The sequence below is a fragment of the Lutra lutra genome, chromosome 13, assembly GCF_902655055.1.
Source record: "Lutra lutra chromosome 13, mLutLut1.2, whole genome shotgun sequence".
NCBI lineage: Eukaryota > Metazoa > Chordata > Mammalia > Carnivora > Mustelidae > Lutra > Lutra lutra.
In genome coordinates, this window is record NC_062290.1 from 9,643,741 (window position 1) to 9,661,786 (window position 18,046).

The window sequence follows — 18,046 nt, forward strand, 5'->3', positions numbered from 1 at the left end:
CTTGTGCAACATTAGTAATTTGCAACTGCTGCAGCGTCTCTGGCAAGCAGGGTGGAAACTCCTCACAAAACGAGAAACAGAGCTGCCCTATGATCCCGCAATGGCCCTTGAGGGTACATTGGTACATGGAGAAGGTGAAGTCAGCATCTCAAATTGCCACACCCTGTTCCCTGGAGCATTTTTCACAATAGCCAAGACATGGAAACAACCTAAGTGTCCCTCACTAGACCCAGAGATAAAGCAAATGTCACATACTAACCGAAATACGCCAGTCACACCAGGACGAGTACTGTGGGATCTTGCTTCTACATGGAACCTAAAAATCCAAACTCACGGAACCAGAGTAGAACCATGCTTGCCATGGGACGGGGAGGGAGGGATGGGGACATGTGGGTCAAAGGAAACAAACTTATAAGATGAGAAAGTTCTGGATATCCAAGTCACCGCCTGGTGACTATAGCTACATTGTACTCTTGGAAGGTACCAAGAGAACAGGAGAGAGATGTTCTCACCACACACACACACAAACGTAATTATGTGAGGTTAACTAACCTTCTGGTGGAAATCATTCTGCAACATGTACACCAGTCAAATCGTCAGCTCATGAACCTTGAATTTGACACAATGTTGTATGTCAATTCTATCTTAGTCAAACAGGGAGGGCTCAGGGAGGGAATTATTAATGTTTCTTACAACTCAGAGCTCCAGCTCCCGAGCGAAACCTATTTCCAGGTGTCACTAGTAAACTTGGAAACAGGGCACACCTGAAGGGCCGGCAGCACTGGAAAATCCCCGAGCCTTAAGCGGCAGTCTCCCTGAGGGAAAGAGGAGCGCATTTGTGCTAAGATCGGGTGCTTTGCCCATCAGGGGTTTCCAAAAACAGGCACTTCTGATCCCAAATGTGTCCTTGAGTCCAACATTAACCTTGGCCCTGAAGTTCCTTGAACTCCATGGAGGGCAGGAGTGAAGGACTCAGGCATTTCGACCTCTCCCTCTGCCCCTTTAGGGCGCATGCACCTGAGAAGAAACCCTAAGGATGGGATGTTCTCCCGTCGCTGTGATTTAAGAAACACCTGGGGAGGACAATAAAAATGGAGGGGCTGAGGCTCTCCGAGATCCTGAATTCGACAAGCAGGGCTCAGGAATCTAAACTAGAAGGGGAAGCCTTGGGGTGCGGGGAGCACACTTGCAGACAAACCTATAGAGGGTGACTGGCCCACCCACACTCCCATCGTGGATGAACAAAGCATTTAAGACCAGCTTCTGGCTGGTCCTCACTAGCGGGGGAGGCGGGAGGCCTGGTTTCCTGTGGATTAACAAGCCATCCGCCAAGCACCCCAGAAGGAGCTGGCTGACTTGTTTCTCTTGTATGTGAAGGAGTAACTGAGCACCCCTGGGCTACGGGTCAGAGCAGGGTGGTCTTGGAGAGCTGAGCTAGAATCTGAGAGGGGACAGTGACTGTGGGATGCAGGATCTGAACCGATTTCTCCCATCTGACCCCCGACCACACTTACCCCCCAAAACAAGCAAGTCCTGCTTCAGAAGACTGTACAAGGATCGAACATAGCTGCACTAGCCTAGGAGGTCCCTGCCTTACAGGTGACCCCACGCTGCCGGCCATTGTCAGGAGTCAGTACGTTTGGAGACCTGTTGAGGGCGGGGCAATCGCGCCCGAGAGACCCTGCACCTTAGGGCGAGGGCTGCTCCATCCGGGGCCTTCACGCTGAAGAAGGAACAGCTGCAGACAGATTTCGTAGCCCCATCGGCTCAAGGGGACCTGTTCCTGCTGTTGCTTGTTAAATGAATGCAGGTAAGCGTTTGAGATGAACACACCTTGGGAAATACACTCGGCCGGGTAGGCCCAGGCGTCAGCCCATCACCACGACATAAAATGTCCCAGACAACAGGGGTCCAACTGTTTTCTTCTTCACTCCCTCACTTTCTTCCTTGACACATACGCTAATGTTAAGATACAACCCAAACAGCAAGAGTATGTACTTTTAGGGACCCATGTCCTTGAAACACATATTAGTCCAATTAACATAAGATTTTTCCCATCAGAGATTCTCATTCCCAAAGTATTCCATAGAAATAAAGATGAGATGGGTTTTTTTTTTTTGTTTTGTTTTGTTTTGTTTTGGTCCTAAGTAGCTTTTTTTATCCCTCTGGGACCCCTTCCAGGAGTGGCTGGCAGCTGATAGGAGCTCCTGTCCCCCAGCTGAGGGAGAAACTTAGGCCAAGAGGACCTGCCCTCCTCCCTTCCAGAATGAAGAGCCCTTCGGACTCCGTGGGAGCTCTTTCTGCATCCTTATTTCCTTCCCCTTCCACCTTTGTAAGTTTATTGTCTGACTTAAGTGGTCATCCTTGCTTTCAGGCACTTTGAAGAACAGACGTAGCAAGAGAAGTGGCTATTGTGGGCACCACTGAGTATTACTGTTTGAAAACTCTCTTTTTAAAATATCTGATCAAGAAGGCAAAAGCTAGTGAGCTCAATTAGAAGCAATCATCGCTCTCACCAAGTGCTTTCTCTGTGTCGGGCACAGTGCTAAGTACTTACGCCTCAGGTTGCAAATTGTTTCATTTTTGCTTTTTCTTAACTGGGACTCTCCATGATCATCCCCGCTTACCTCAGACTCACCGACAGGTGACTCGGGTCATAGCAGACAAAAAGCATTCTCTTACACAGACTAGGCACTCACGACGCATCTGCTGGAGCGTGGGAGGAGTGGAGGGACTGGACTGAGCTCTATTCTTAAACAAGAAATCCTCTTTCTGAACACAGCCCCCAAGCTGTCATTCATATTTCTCAAGAAATGTCCCCATTCAACAGACCCCTTGACCCCCGACCGATGTGCTAGGAAGCAGCTTTTACATCAAATTTCTCTCTTTAGAGATCCTCTTTCCACAAGCAGAAATGACATAAACGAAGATCATCTCCTTAGTTTATTTTTTTTTCCTAGAGCCCTCAGCATGCTACATTCACCTGACAGAGCTTAACCTTGTGTTCATTTCACATTACATGTCATGCAGTTCACAGCTGGGATGGGCTTTACACGGACATCACGCATGTTTCAGTTCAGCCATGTGGAAAGAAGAATTCTTAATGGAGTTTGTCTCTGAAAACTGTCCGAGCTTACAGAAGCCTGTGAGCGGTTCACTCCCTCCTGAAGTGCAGCGTCTCTCTAAAATGCAAGAAGGAATTTTAGCATAAGAATATAAGGTCCATTTGCAACCGAAATCGCTTGCTTCCGTTTTTACAGATCCTGAGGAATCCTCTTTCACAAAACCGCATTCAAGTATGCTGTTTTGTCGGACATTCTGGGTCGAGTTTGGGAGCAAAGCTTTCCCTCCCCAAATAAACCTTGCGCTGGACCCGGCTTTCCCAAGACTATTCTTAGCATCAGACTCTCTTTGACAATAAACATTCAGCACTAAAGCCACAGAGCAGAGCTATTTGGCATTTTTTTCCAATGAAGTGCAAGAAATTAAATAAGTTATGCTTTTTATTGCTAAGGTATAGAATCAAGCACAGTCACTTTGTCAAACAGAGGGAAAGGGTGGACACAGGAAGCGGCCTCTCCTGGCGGGCCGGGGTTCGAATGCACAGAAAAGGTCACCTGGTCACGCCGCCCCGCAGGGAGCGGCCTTTAGGAGGACGTGTTGAGTATTCTAGAGTCTGAGGAGTCGGACCTCTCGTCATAGTCCTCCTCGGTGTAGAGGGGCTGCTTGGCCACGATCGGGCAGCCGTCGTCGGGGATGGAGATGCGGGGGTCCTCGGGGGCGCGCGCGGGGAGGACGGGCGAGCTCCGGAAGACGCCGGCCGAGTTGGCGGGGAAGGGGCCCACGTACTGGGACCTCAGCTGGTACTGCTGCTGCAGGGTCATGGTGTTCCACAGGGTCACGTCGTTGGGCAAAAAGGGGCTCGACTGGTTCCTGGCCAAAGTATTCCGCAGCATCAGCGGGTAGCGGGGCGGCTGGGGGAAAGGATGCTGCAGGGGCACGGCCAAGGGGTTGGGGACAACGTTACTGGAGTCGGCGGAAAACCTCAGCGTGTCCGGGACCCTGAAGGCCGAGCCCACCGACCACTTGGAGGAGGAGATGGGGTAGGAGCTCAGGCTGTGTTCAAAGATGTGGCCGTTGGAGGGCAGCACCAGCCCCTCGGGCTCGGCCACCCGCTCCGCGGCGGCCGCGGCGACAGAGGAGCGGCTGGACAGCAGGACCTCCACGGCGCTCACCAGGTCCCCGCCGCAGCCCTTCAGGATGAGCTCCAGCACCGTGGGCTTCTGGGCGGGGAAGATCTTTTTCAACACTTCCAGGGGCGGCCGGTTAGCCTTCAGGCTGAAGGGCAGGGACACGGTCCCCGAGGGGCCCTCGATCAGGAGGTGGTTCTGCTCCCCGTGGTACTTGGGGCTGTCCGGGCGGCTCTCCGGGTTGCCTCCGTTTTTCTGCACCGCGTAGCCCCCCTCGTCCACGGACACGATCTCGGGGCTCTCCGGGGTGAAGCAGCCCTTGCTTTTGGCCACATCTGGGGAGCTCCTCTGGTCGGCGTCTTTGTCGCTGAAGGTCTCCGTGTTGCCGGCGGAGCTGCTGTCCCCCAGCCTCTCTTCTGTCAAGTCTGAAAAGCAGAGAACAGCCGAGTTAATCCTGTCCCGGCGTGCATGAAGAGGAACAGATGTGCTGGGGGAGAGCCGTACACAGGCCGTTTGGAAGGCAGAGGCCACTGGGTGGGTGTCAACACATGGGAAGCCTTTATCTTTCCTTTTCTTTTCATTCTTCCTTTTTTTCTTTAAGTCATCGCTACACCAAATGTGAAGCTTGAACTCATGACCCTGAGATCAAGAGTCACAGGCTCTAGGACTGAGCCAGGCAGGCACCCTCTGTTCCGAAAGCCTTTAAGAAGAATCCAAACCACCTCATCGGCCAATGTGGGGGGAGGGGGCAGACTACATAAAAATCTAGAAACTGGAGTGATTTCTCAGACTGATGTGCACAGAGAGGCTTGCCTTGAACACAGAACAGGGATCCAGTACCTAAAACCATAAAAGATGTAGCTGTCATAGCAGTCACGATCTAACTAGGGACCTCTGCAGGTTTAGGGATCAACGCAGCTCAGGGAAGAACAGGAAAATGAGCTCAGGTTTGTCTTCTGGTTCTTTTTCTGCAAACGAGGGGGCTGGTGTTACCCAGGGACGTCAGCAGCGGGTGCAGGAACCTTTATCCATAGAAGGGGATTTTCACATTATAAATCCATTTCCCATAGGCAGATTTTGCATTACACAGATCTTGTGAACTGGTCCTATGTTTCTTCGGGTTACCTGGTACAATAACTAATCAGTAGAAGTGCCAGAAAGAGTCCTCTCTTCATTGAAATCTTTCTTACAAAGCCACTCCGGGGAGTGACAGACCTGGGTCCCGCACCTTGCACTAGGGGTCAAGCAAAACCAGCTGTGAATTCTGAATGGCAGGGCAGGTCACAGGACAGGGAGGAAATGGCTGGAGAGATCTGTCAAATTGCACAGGGGCATGACCCACCCATGAAACAAGGAGCCCATAACTCCAGGACGGTAGGGGTAAAGAGGTAAAACCATTTCATGAACTGTTTTATTAGTAAGGTTCATGGAAAGGATTGAAAGACAACTTCTTGAATTAATCCAAAGGGGGGGGGGGAAGCATCCCAAGATTTTTGGAAGATTTGCTGGAAACTAGAACAGTTCCAAATTTAGCATTTTGACCTAAGACATTGCCCCCCCTGCAAAGGGCTGGTATCACTGTGCCAAGCACGCAGAAGGGAGTAGCCTGGATTTGCTTGCAGTAGGAAATGCCAAAAGACCTTTATAATAAAAGGACGTATTCTTTTTTTTTTTTAAGATTTTATTTATTTATTTGACAGAGAGATCACAAGCAGGCAGAGAGGCAGGCAGAGAGAGAGGAGGAAGCAGGCTCCCTGCTGAGCAGAGAGCCCGATGCAGGGCTCGATGCGGGGCTCGATCCCAGGACCCTGGGAACCATGACCAAGGCAGCGGCTTAACCCACTGAGCCACCCAGGCGCCCCTAAAAGGACGTATTCTTTACTAGCACACTAGATGCAAGTAGATTTTCATCCTTTTCAAAACACTGACTGGCTGTCTCTACTCAGAGCCAGTGTAACTGATCTAAAGATGAAAATTATTAATGACCCAGTTGTCAGGTTGTAAACATTGGGTCTGCCTGTGTTTTCTACAGCCCAGCCTGAATGGCTTCCTTGTGGTCTTCTCTGTGGGCACACCTGACTGTACTTAGAAAGCCAGCGGTGACATTTCATCACTGCAGCTCCAAAAATCTCCCTCCTCCAATGTACTGTTTGTTTCAAAAGCCTTAAACAAAGGCCCATTTAGGAACATTCTTCTAATGTGGGATTTATCTTCAATATAAAGGAAAAACAAAATGTTGATTCTTCACAAAGCAACCAGTACGTGTCTGGCAACGGTAAATGCATTTTAAAACAGGCTTAAACTCTTATCAGTACGACCTGCAGTCTTAAGTCTGATATAAATTCACACTTAACCCAAATCTGCATTTTAAGTAAACTACCGCTTTTTCCAATACAAGGTTTCTACGCAGGGGTCATCCGTGGCCCAGAAATACAAGCCAACTTTGCTTTCCGCAACACCTCTGGGACGTGCTCAAGACCTATTTTTGTAAGAGACGTTTGCCATCTTCCCTCCTGCAGCTCCCCAGGACAGGGAACCCTGATGCCACCTCCTCAGTGAACAGGTATTTGTTCTTAATCCAAGAGAGAAAAGCCACATCAAAAAAGTTTCTACAGATTCACATTCTAATCGGCAGACCTATCTACATTATCCTGGCTCCTGACCGGTCCGTACCTCCTAGCGCTTACTCTATTATTAAGCACTGGAAAATGAGTGGACAGGGACTGTGTGTTCACCCAGCACTGGCCTCAACACACGACTGGACTTCGCCCCCCTCCTCAGTGGAGCCTGGGAAAACAAGTCAAAGACACGCCCCAGGTAAATATTAAAATAAAATTGTGCTTTAAATACTGTATACCTCTAAGCTTTCTTTACCTAGTCTTATCAGTATCAAGTATTTGCATCCCTGTAATATGCAAGATACTGAGGGAAACAGAAAAAAAAGAGGTGAAAAATACCAGGAAGTCTAAGACTGGTCCCCACCTGGGGGGACTTAGCTTGTTGGGCAGAGGAGATGCACGTACAAGGAGAAAAGCAAACAGCCAGGAAAGAACTTGCTTCCTATCCAGCAGGATACGTACTGTACACAAAGGTTCATCGTAGCATCACCCACAGTAGCCAAAGGTGGGAGCAACTCAGGTGTCCACGGATGGACAGACGGACAAAGAAAACGTGGTACGTATATACAGTGGAATATTATTCAGTCTCAAAATGGAATGAAATTCTGACCCATGTTATGATGGGGATGAACCCTGAGAATATGCTATGTGAAGTCAGTCAGTCACAAAGGACAATATTCTAGGATTCCACTTAGACGAGGTCTCTAGAACAGACAAACTCACAGAGACAGAAAGTGGAATGATTGTTAGCAGGGGCGGGGAAGAGGGACTGGGACTCACTGTGTCACAGGCTTTCAGATAATGAGAAAGTTCTGGAAATGGACAATGGTGATGGTACAACACTGTGAATGTATTTAGTGCCCTTACATTGTGCCCTTAAAAAAGGTTAAGATAGTAAAGTTTATTGTATGTATATTTTACCATAATTAAAAACAAGAGAGAGAGATAAAGAAATAGGACACACAGTGTCACCGCAGTGTAACTTTTTTTGGAAAGCAAGAGAAACAACTGGTTCTTCTAGGAAATAAAAGGTACATAAGTACAGCCAGGAAGCTCAAAACCTTGCTGTTTTTTAAATGAGTGAACCTAAAAATGACTTCCTATGCTAAAAGATAATTTTTCCCAGGGTGTCTGGCCTATGGAGTACTTGACTCTTGATCTCCAGGTTCAAGCCTCATGTTAAGGGTAGAGTTTACCTTAAAAATAAAATGAAATATAATATGATATGATATGATATAATTTTCCCACCTCGTATAAGCTGCCAAATGGAAAATAAGTTTTCCATTTGTGGAAAATGTGTTGAGGTCTATCACCAAATTCACTGTTTCACAGAACATGCCAGGCTCCAGAAGAAAGTGATTCCAAGAGCAGAGGTTTGGCCAGGCAGGAGCTAGAGAACGATGTTCTGGCAAATCGGACACATCCACCATTTTTCCAAAATGGCCAAGGATACACTATCCCAGTCTCCTGGATCCTGGGTGACAGGACACTGAATCTGACGACGCAAGATTCCACCTTGGTACCTGTGTTCCTGTTCTGCAGAAGAGGCCACAGGACAATCGCATATGGGCCAGCTTGTTAACCAGCTGGGAACCCCCAGCCTGCAAAAAAACCCTACCTTTCTGATTTTCTTGGTTCCCCGTTGCCCTCCCCCCACCCCACAGCGGCATAGTGGCAAGCCGGGAGCAGCACGTGCTTCTGGCTGCTTCTTGGGGAGTGGTGCTGACTCATCCACACTCTCTTCTCAGGTTTCAGTCGGGCTGGCCTCTCCAGCTCGGTGTCCAGGCTAGGGGCATATGGTGAAGAAAGCGAACAGGGTGTCCCAGGAATCAAATCTACAAATTCAGGACATTCCAAGCACCTGAGCTCAGTACTCTTCATACTACATTCAGAGGGAGGACAGGAGACCTTGAAGGAACCAGGGAATGGGGCACAGCCAATGCTCTCCTGCTCGGAATCAGCCCATAAAGTCTTGGCCCAGACTGCTGGGGGGAGCAGGATCCCTGTCCCCAGCCCAGGCTGCTGGGGTTGCGAACCTGGGCGAGAGTAGACTAGCCTCTCACCTTGTGCCAAGAATCCTTCCTCACCACCACCATTTCTGAAGGGCAGAGCTTGGAGCCCATGCGATTTTGTGGTAGGACCTACTAGTGGTTGACCTGTTGTACCTAAACTAGATGTACTGTACATTATTCTATAAATACAGACTTTACTAGTAATTATAGAGGGTGGGTTTCAAGCCCAGCAATAACGTGTAATTTAATAACAGGTGTTGCTTTATATCTCTAGGGTCCCCCCCAAAATGAACTTTATAAAATGTTCATGTTGGCTTACAACACAAAGAAAGGCCTTTCTAGATACAGAAATGTGACACTGCCAACCAACAGAATGAAAAGGGAAATGGTCCCCCAGACACTTTATCTTTTTTCTTCTTGAAACTGACACACTAATTCCTAGAACATAGAGAGTAAGAATATACTCCAACTGATAACATTTTTACCCCCAGAATATGCGTGCAGATACCCAGACCTTCTACCCAAAAAGTAGAAAGAAACCAATTTCATGGGAAATTCCAAATCCCCTACTGAAAGTGATATAGTCTGCTGTTTCTCATGTTTAAACATCCAGGAATTTGAAAAATCTTACTACTCACTCTTCAAGTTCATATTTTTCATGATAGAGAAATATTCCTAGCCACCCAGGAACTAAACCCTTCACTCAGGTCAAAGTATGTAAAAGAAGGAGATATATGATTAAGAAGGAAACTTTTTCTATCAACAATAATACTACCAACTTCAGAAAATACATCAGCCTGAAGATAGCTACAAGACTTCTTTTTCCCTTTCACTACAGACTTTAACAAGGGAGAGAAACTTAACGCTCACACAAAAGTAACTTCCAATCTAAAACTACAGTTTGCAAAATCTTTCCTCCTTTAGAGGACGTTTTTATGCGAAAATGTAGTCACATATTTAAAAAAAAAAACCAACCTAGGTATTCTTTTCAAATATTTTGGGGAAGCCTACCACATATGTGGAATAAACATACACATAAAAATGGAGAATCTTTCAGACGTGAATGTGGTGGGTTTTATCCATTCTATTCAATTATATCTGTAAAACCCAGGGGCTCCTGGGTGGCTCAGTGGGTTAAAGCCACTGCCTTGGGCTCAGGTCATGATCTCAGGGTCCTGGGATTGAGCTCAGCAGGGAGCCTGCTTCCTTCTCTCTCTGCCTGACTCTCTGCCTACTTGTGATCTCTGTCAAATGAATAAACAAAATCTTAAAAAAAAAACAAAATATTATCTTGAATGAAAATACAAAAGCATTGGTATAGAGAGGAATGTTTCCTAGTACAAAAGTAACTGAACTTTTTTTTTTTTTTTCCCTTCTGAAATCATGTCACACAGTTTGGAACATGGACTGTATGTCTTCTACTGTTGACGAGCTTTGGGGACACACCTCTAACTGTTCCCTGATGGTTGGTTTTCTAAGCACACAAATCTTACAGCAATGACAGGAAGGAGCCCAAGCAGGACAGTGCTTCTAGAAGAGACCAATGCCCCGTCAGAACACTAACCGGAGACACACTTTTTTACATTTTCTATTATCTTTATCTCACACTGGAAGTGCTGACTCATTAAAAAAACCCTGAGTGGCTGAAAATCTTAAGTACAACAGGGAATGAACATCAGTGGAAAATCTTTCTTTTTCTTCCTGGGTTGAGGGGTGGGGGGACTTGTGAAAAGTACACAGTTGTCATGCTTTGCTTTTTAAAAAATCGTTACCAACACAGGATGCTTCCTCGGGATATTTGGGGGGGAACATTGGTATAGAAAGGTCAGACTTAAGGAAATAAGACTCACAACTGTGGACTTTGTAGGTCTTACAAAAATTTAGTTTTGACCCCTTCGGTGACTCAGGAGCACTTTTCAAGAAGCAGGAGGAAAATGACCTATAAATCTCCAAGTCTATTCGGAACTGATAAAAACTGATAGCAGGTGGCTATTCATTCATCCATCCATTTAACAAAAACCCTTACATCTCTTACTACGTGCCCAGGCAATGTATTATGTAAGACAATACAGAGCTGATCAAAACATTGCCTCTTGGTCCCTGAGATGCTCACAGTATAAATCTTCTTCTGTAAAAGTTCCACGTTACCTGCGTGGTTGGTCAAATTTTACATTGAAACACAGCCAGTAACTCAAAAGCCAGCAGCTGGGCGGACTAGGGTGTATTCACAGAGTTCATACTACTGTAAACATTCCCGTGTAGAGACAATGGTTGCAACAAACACACATAGTGAACTAATAAAAGTACTAAACGGTGGGGGGGGGGGCAGAAGCCTAATCCCAGCTTCATAAAATGTACTCCTGCCTAGTTGTTGCCATCCAAAAAAGAAATCAGAGATTCAGTACAGAACTGACCCATTCTGAACATTCCGTTTTCCATCATACTGGTAAGTCGGTAGTTGATTGTGTTCATTTTTAAAAATAGCTGTTTAATGATAAAATCAAAAGGGAACAAAAACCCATACAGGTTTTCCTTTCCCATTAGTTTCTTTGGAGAAGTCTGAGGCGCTCGGACAAGCCTGTGGGATTGGAGAGTGACAGGATGTAATCCCAGGGTGGAGGACCTGGGAGGACCCGACCCGCTGTTCACTAGTCAGGCCCCCATCTCTGCCAAGAGCACGCACGGGAGCCCAGTTCGAGGCCCACGTGGGATGCGGCATGGAAATCCAGAGACCTGAGGCGCCAGAGCAGGTTAAAAAGCCAAAGAAAGGAGGAAAACAAGAGGGGAGGAAGAGAGGACGGGAGGGAGAGGGGAGGCAGGCAAGCAGGCAGGCAAACAGATTAGGAGCTCCAACCTCCACACACACACACCCGTCAGGAAGAGGAGCAGCATTTCCAGAAAGGGGCTCCAAGTCCTCTGGGGACCTTGATTTATGAAGATGTACTCACTTTCTCCCTGTAAAGCTGTTAGCAGAAAGTGCTGACTGGCGGCAGGAAGAATTTCTCATCAGTGCTCTTTGATTGTATTTTGCAAACAAAATGCCTGTTGCTTGGTAACATTTCACTTGAGCCTGACCTTCCCCGAAAGTTATTGCTATCGGATTCGATTTACACTGTCCTCCTGTGATTACTGTAATCTTTTAAACCCGGGAGCTCATCCATCAGGGAAAAGAAAAGTTGGTTGTGTAAGTCCAGAGCCCCGCTATCCCCCAGATTTATAACCCAGAGGAATGAGCTGGGGAGCTGGGGTGGGGGGGTTCGCTCCTGGCTGGCAGCGGACCTGCGGTTCCCAGACGCGGACAACGCGCTCCTCTTCCCTGCCAGCCCTGTCCTGGTGCCGCCAGAGGGACAGGAGGGCCCCCACGGACAGTAAGAAGCTGGTGGACGCACTGGAGCCACCCCACCCCCAGGGGCGCCCTTCGGGGTGACTGGGGATGGGGAGGAGGACTGCCTGGGCCTAGGGTTGCCGGACAAAACAGCAGGACGCCCAGTTAAATTTGAACTTCAGAGGAGTACTGGAAGTTTTTCAGTCGAACTGTGCCCCGGGCAATAGTGACAACCCGTTTTTGGTTTGCCTGAGTGCACGCTTTTGTGGTCGGTCTGGCCGCCCCCCGAAGCCGGGGCGGCAGCAGGGACGGAGCGGGAAGGGCGCGGAGGGGCCGCCGGCTTCTCCCCCGGCAGCGCGCAGCCACCCGGCCCTGCCCTCGCGGCCTCGCGGCCCCGTGAGCCCGGAGGGAGCCCGCGGCACCCGAAGCAGCCCGGGAAGGTGCGGCTGGCCTGGGAGCGGGCCGAGCCGCCGCCTGCAGTGTCCCCGGGACCCGGACCGGGTGGTAGGGGACAGCGGTCCAGGGCGGCCATGCCGCCGCCGCTGCGCACACCTTTCCAGGGGTGCCCGTTCCGCTGCCCTCCGAGAGGAAAGCGCAGGCATGGGTGCCGCGGGGTGGGGGCCCCCTCCCAGACGCTGCCCCGGGCCCACCGCCTGCAAGTTCATGCCCCCCTAGCTGTGCGCCCTGCGTCTTCCCTCCCACACACCCCCCTCCTGCACCAGCCCCGGGGAAAGGTTTGCGAGGGACCAGGAGTAGGGGACCGCTAGATCCTCCGCATTGGGTCGGTGTTCCTGTTTCAAAGGGCAACTGTGAGTCAGGCTCCTCGCCCCAGGTCGAGCTGTCCTGAATAACCAGACTCCCCCACCCCCGTTTTTATTTAAATTCATAAATACACTTGATGAATGACTTTGAAGTCTTTCCCTCTTTTTTCGTTTTCTTTTAGCCTATGATCACCAGAGTTTCCTATTCTGTTCTGGACCAGTGATCGGGCAACATTCATTACACTTGCAGGTGCCTCTTTCTCTTCTTCAAATACATAAATAAATAAATAAATACAGTAAAATTAAATATTAGGAAGAAGATGGAACAGGACTCAATCAAGCTGGGGCAAAAAAAAAAAACACAGAGCCAGCACTAAGTTGCTAAGAGGAGTCCAGCAAGAGGTAAAATTATTTAAAGACAGTTTCCCACACTGTTCTTTTCTCCCTACAGATCTCCTGTTTGCTCCTATTCAGGAGAAACACACAGAAAAGGAGCTCCTTCTGTCCTATCTGATCCTGTTCGGTTCCTAACCAAATATGCTGTTTGTGATTTCTTTTTCCTTTAAGAGCATTTCAAAGAACCTGTGCACCTACTTATTGTGTAGACAAATGTAGGAAGACTCTATAGCCACAGGTCTTTCCTTGCACAGCCCTGGGGGGACACAGGACACGCTCCTGGGGGAAAAGCTGGGGTGGGGGAAGGGAGGAGAACACAGGAATGTAACTTAAGCTCCTCACCTTGGTAGTGACCCTTAACTTGCCTCAGCTCTTGAGCCCACGTCCTGAAAGGCTGGCTTGGCTGGTTGAAGCTGCTGACTCAGATACACTAAGAGCTGAAGAAGGTTCACACTCCCCATGATATTTTCATGAGGGAGGAGGCAGGGGGAGAGGGTGAAGAGGACAAAGAGGGAATTTAGGAGAATAAGTGAGTCAGTGGTACAAAGAAGCTTAAATTAGAATTTGGGGCTCAATCAAGACCGAATACTATGAGGTCAGTCCTAAACAATAATCAAAGAGCATGGGAAATGCACACCCAGAAGGAAGAGAACGCTCCAGTCCGGAACTGGAAGTCATAACGTTAGAGTACGCAAAGTCTCCTGAAGGCCACGACCATATTGACAGGAATGCTCAGCGTCCTCCACTGTTAGATAAAATAACCCCCATTCCTTTAAAGAATCTGAAGCGGAATTTTGGGATAGAGATTTCTTTCAGCAACACAACTGAATTGTGGTGTGACCGTGTCACTCCCCCAATGGATGTTTTTCTTCCAGCAGTGCCCAAGAAACATACACTTCTCTAGGGCGAGCGGGTTTCTCAAAGATTTCTGGAGAGGGAGAGACTCCTGAGTTTGTGCATCTGTGTTTGTACCCAGCAGCAAAAAAGCCTCTGTGTCCATAGCTATGCACTAAAGAGGCCCTTTGCAAAAAAACCAGCGGCATTTTTGGCACAGATATCACAACAAACACATGCCTATAATGCACCACGAGACATGGAGGTGCCTAATGGTCTGTGAACTTAAGTACACGTGGACCTACTATTCTTTTTTTTCTTCTTTTTTTATTTGACAGAGATCACAAGCAGGCTGAGAGGCAGGCAGAGAGAGAGAGGAGGAAGCAGGCTCCCCACCGAGCAGAGAGCCCGACGCGGGGCTCGATCCCAGGACCCTGGGATCATGACCCGAGACAAAGGCAGAGGCTTTAACCCACTGAGCCACCCAAGCGCCCCTGGACCTACTATTCTAACAGAGTGTCTCTTAGTTCTCTAAATGCAGAGAGCTACTTGTTCAGGAGTATCCCATAGGCTGCTGAATTCGCATAGTATGTTACTCACAAATACATTACAAGAGCCGCAAAAAGGCATGATACAAACAGCAACCGGTCTCCACACTAGACAGCCTTCCCTAACTTAAACCCCAAATGGGCTTCCTCCATATGAAGCAATGCATGGAACGGGTCCATCTGTAGGCTTGCTTTCCTAATGGGAAGCATTATCTGTTTTTCTCCTGCCTCCTCCCACCTTTGGATTGGCGATCGGCTGCTTTTTAAAAGCATGGAACTACGGGGTCGAACCCGTTGAAAGAAGAGAGCAAAAGTTATATAAATGAACGTGCAAAGTATGGAGTCTGAGGAATGAAGAGTTGGAAACTGGGCTTTTAGTTCCTGATGCCTCGGGTCCCCCAAAGCCTGGCCTCCTTTTCAGTTACTGTTTTCGATTCGGAAGGCTCAGCCCATCCCCAAATAATTGGTTTGGAGGAAGAGGGAGCGCACCAGGGCTGGTTTCTCCGGTTGAAATCTGTCTCCCTCTTCAATTTCCCCAAAGCCCACTACTGCAGCCGCTACCCCGCCCGCCTTCCTTCCTGCTCTCAGGACCCCTCCTCCCCCGGTTGTTTTGGTTTTGCGACTCTTTAGAAGCCTTGAACTCTGGCTACCCCAAAGACCGGTTTGAAGACCACAGGGTGTGGAAGAATCCCCTCTGGACAAAGACTCCCGAACCCAATGCCCCCGGGGTGCCTCCGGACAGACCGCCGCTGCACAACCCTACCACGGGGACAGACTCGCTGACTCCTGCTAGGCTGCTGGGGAAACGGAGCCAGGGAAAACTGGAAACGGAAAGGTTAAGAAAAGTTACTGGCATGGGTCAACTTCTAGAACAGAGACACAACCCTCCTGGTTACTTGTCCTAACTTAAAGGAGAAAAGCAAAAAGAATCTTTGTGACCCTTCTTTCTCCCCGCCTCCCCCGCCTCTACGGCAAATGTATAAATACAAAGAGAGGAGACGGACAAAAGATCGCCAAGGCATGGGGGATGGGGGCTGCTCATTACTCGCATTTATGCTTATACTCTACTTTGGATTAAATATCCACAAAACCCAAGTTCAGCAAACTGTCCTCTGTCCACTAATGCCCAGTCCTCCCCTTCACATAGATATTCTCAGGGCTTCAAGCCTGCAGAGCGTAACTGAGCAACAGGACAGCCGACAGACCTGTGCCAGCCAGGCTGCCTATCCCCTCATCAGTGAGTCTGCTCCTGAAGGCGTCTCTCCAGAAGCCAAGGGCAGTGTCTTTTGGGGGGGAAAGGTGGTGTAACCAGAAGCTCTATCAGAGGTCCACCTACAAGAGGCCTCTGGCCCTTCCAGGGCCTGCGCTCGCCAAATTTCAGTATAGCCCCTACTCCCCTTCCTGGGAAGATGTGCTTTTTACCTGTGTACACTTGGTCGGGTCCAAGGGAAACATCAAATATTGTGTCCACTGAACTCCAAGAGCCTAAAATCACAGGAGCACTTGCGCTGGGCAGGACAGCAAGCTAGAGATGCCCCAGGAGGAAAGACACTCATCCAGGGTCTGTGGCCGGATGAGAGGAAGCAGATGGAAGCAGGGAGGTGGGGTGTGAGAATATGCCCACCTCCAGCACCACTCCACCCACCCTCTCTACAGTAGCCCCACAGAGGAGGAGACGACTGAAGGGGAGGTAAGAGAGCCCTTGCTCCCAATCTGCCGCTTGGTAGCAAGAGGCCCACATGGCCCTGAGAACTGAGAACCCCGGGAAAAGGGCTGGACAGAGTTGTTCTTCCCTGCCGGATGACAAGTTTCACTTGTACTTCTTTAGACCAAAGAGACCGCTGAGGGCAGCCCGAGAAACTGCGTTCAAAGATCTGAGATCTGTAAGAGCTGGGTGCGCCCTATTTGGAGTCCCCCATACCAGTTCAGGAAGCTTTCTGGTCCATTTCACTGAGCTTCTAAATAGGGCTTCCTTCCACGCATCACAAGAAGCTGGAAGCCATAGTCCGTGCCTTACTAGAAAGGCTTCGGGTTCACTCCGGCTTCCTGGGGCCACAGAAGCAGGCCCAGCTCGGACTCGGCCAAACCTTGGCCTAGGCTAGAGTGACCTGCCCCTGTCTGTCCCAACCTCCCAAGGCAAGGCCCTCTACGGCCGCAGCCAGAAAAGCCCGGCCGCGCGGTGGGCTGTGTGCCCGCGTGGGTTTTAACTTGGTCCTGCTTCGACCTCTTTATTTACCGCCGGCGGCGGCCACGTTCCCCCGGGAAAGGCGTTCGGCGAGCCCGACGCCCAGTCCCGCCCGCCCTTTGCCTCGCCCGAGGCGCCTTGCCCGCGGGTGCCTGGGCTGTGCCGGCTGCGGGTCGAACCGAAGGCCGGCCTGCGCCCGGACAGTGAGAACCGGCTCGGCGAGAGCGGGGCGGTAAGGCCTGACACTTCCCGCGGGCCTCCCAGCCAAAGCCGCCGCGACCGCTGCAAAGTTTTCGCCGACGCGCCGCGCCCGGCTCCCGCCCCGCAGACACTCTTACCTGGCTTGGCGAGGGGCGCCTGCAACGCCCCGGCCTGGGGCTCCGCTGCCCAGCGCAGCGCGGCGGCCGCAGCCAGCTCGGCGGCGGGCCGCGGTGGCGGCGGCGGCGGCTGTGACGGCTGCGAGGTCGGCGGCGGCTGCGGGGCGGCGGCGGCGTCCCCCGGCGGCGGGGGTCCGGGCAGGGCGCGCAGCGAGTCCGGGATGAGGCTCTCGAGGCTCTCGTTGGCCTGCTGCCGGCGCAGCGCCACCTGCGCGGCCATGACCCGCTGCCGCTCGATGATGAGGATGCACTTCTCGCAGGTGCAGTCCTTGAAGCGGCAGTAGCGCTTGTGGCCCTTGAGCCAGGACAGCACGCCGTGGTTGCGGCAGCGCGCGCACTTGGGCGTGCGCTGCAAGGGCGCCCGCGGCGGCTGCGACACCGGGCCGCCCATGTACAGGTAGGGGGAGCCGTAGCCGTTCATGTCCCGGGCTCCAGGGAGAGCAGGCGGGCTGGCTGCGGCAGCGGGCCAGGGGGCGCTGGACCGCGGGGCAGCGAGGACGGCTCCCGGGCGGCCGGCGGGCGGAGCGCTCCTCGGTCCCGCAGCCCCGGCGGCCGCGTGCGCTCTGAGACGGCGGGAGGTGCAGCCGCCGTCTTCACGGATCCCGCGGCGCCCGCAGCCTCAGCCTCCCAAGGGTGCTCGGCAATCCCACGCGCGTCGCGCCTCAGTCAACGGCTGCCTCGGCCGGCACGTCCTCCGTCGCCGAGGCGCGGCGGCGGCTGCGGAGAGCCGGCGGGAGCTCTGGCTACGGTCTGAGCCCGCTGGTCTGCAGCTCCGGCGCGCGCAGGCCGGCCGCAGCACC

General features: G+C 50.8%; 1 protein-coding gene across 1 annotated transcript; it reads right to left on the minus strand.

Annotated features, from left to right (window-relative positions):
* Nucleotides 1–2,998: 2,998 nt before the first annotated feature.
* Nucleotides 2,999–17,667, minus strand: DMRT3 (doublesex and mab-3 related transcription factor 3). Its single transcript, XM_047700712.1, has 2 exons — nucleotides 17,208–17,667; nucleotides 2,999–4,615 (listed from the first exon to the last, which is right to left on the minus strand). The coding sequence occupies exons 1-2, from the start codon at nucleotides 17,665–17,667 to the stop codon at nucleotides 3,648–3,650; spliced, it is 1,428 nt and encodes a 475-aa protein (XP_047556668.1). The 3' UTR covers nucleotides 2,999–3,647.
* Between the last annotated feature and the right edge of the window lie 379 nt (nucleotides 17,668–18,046).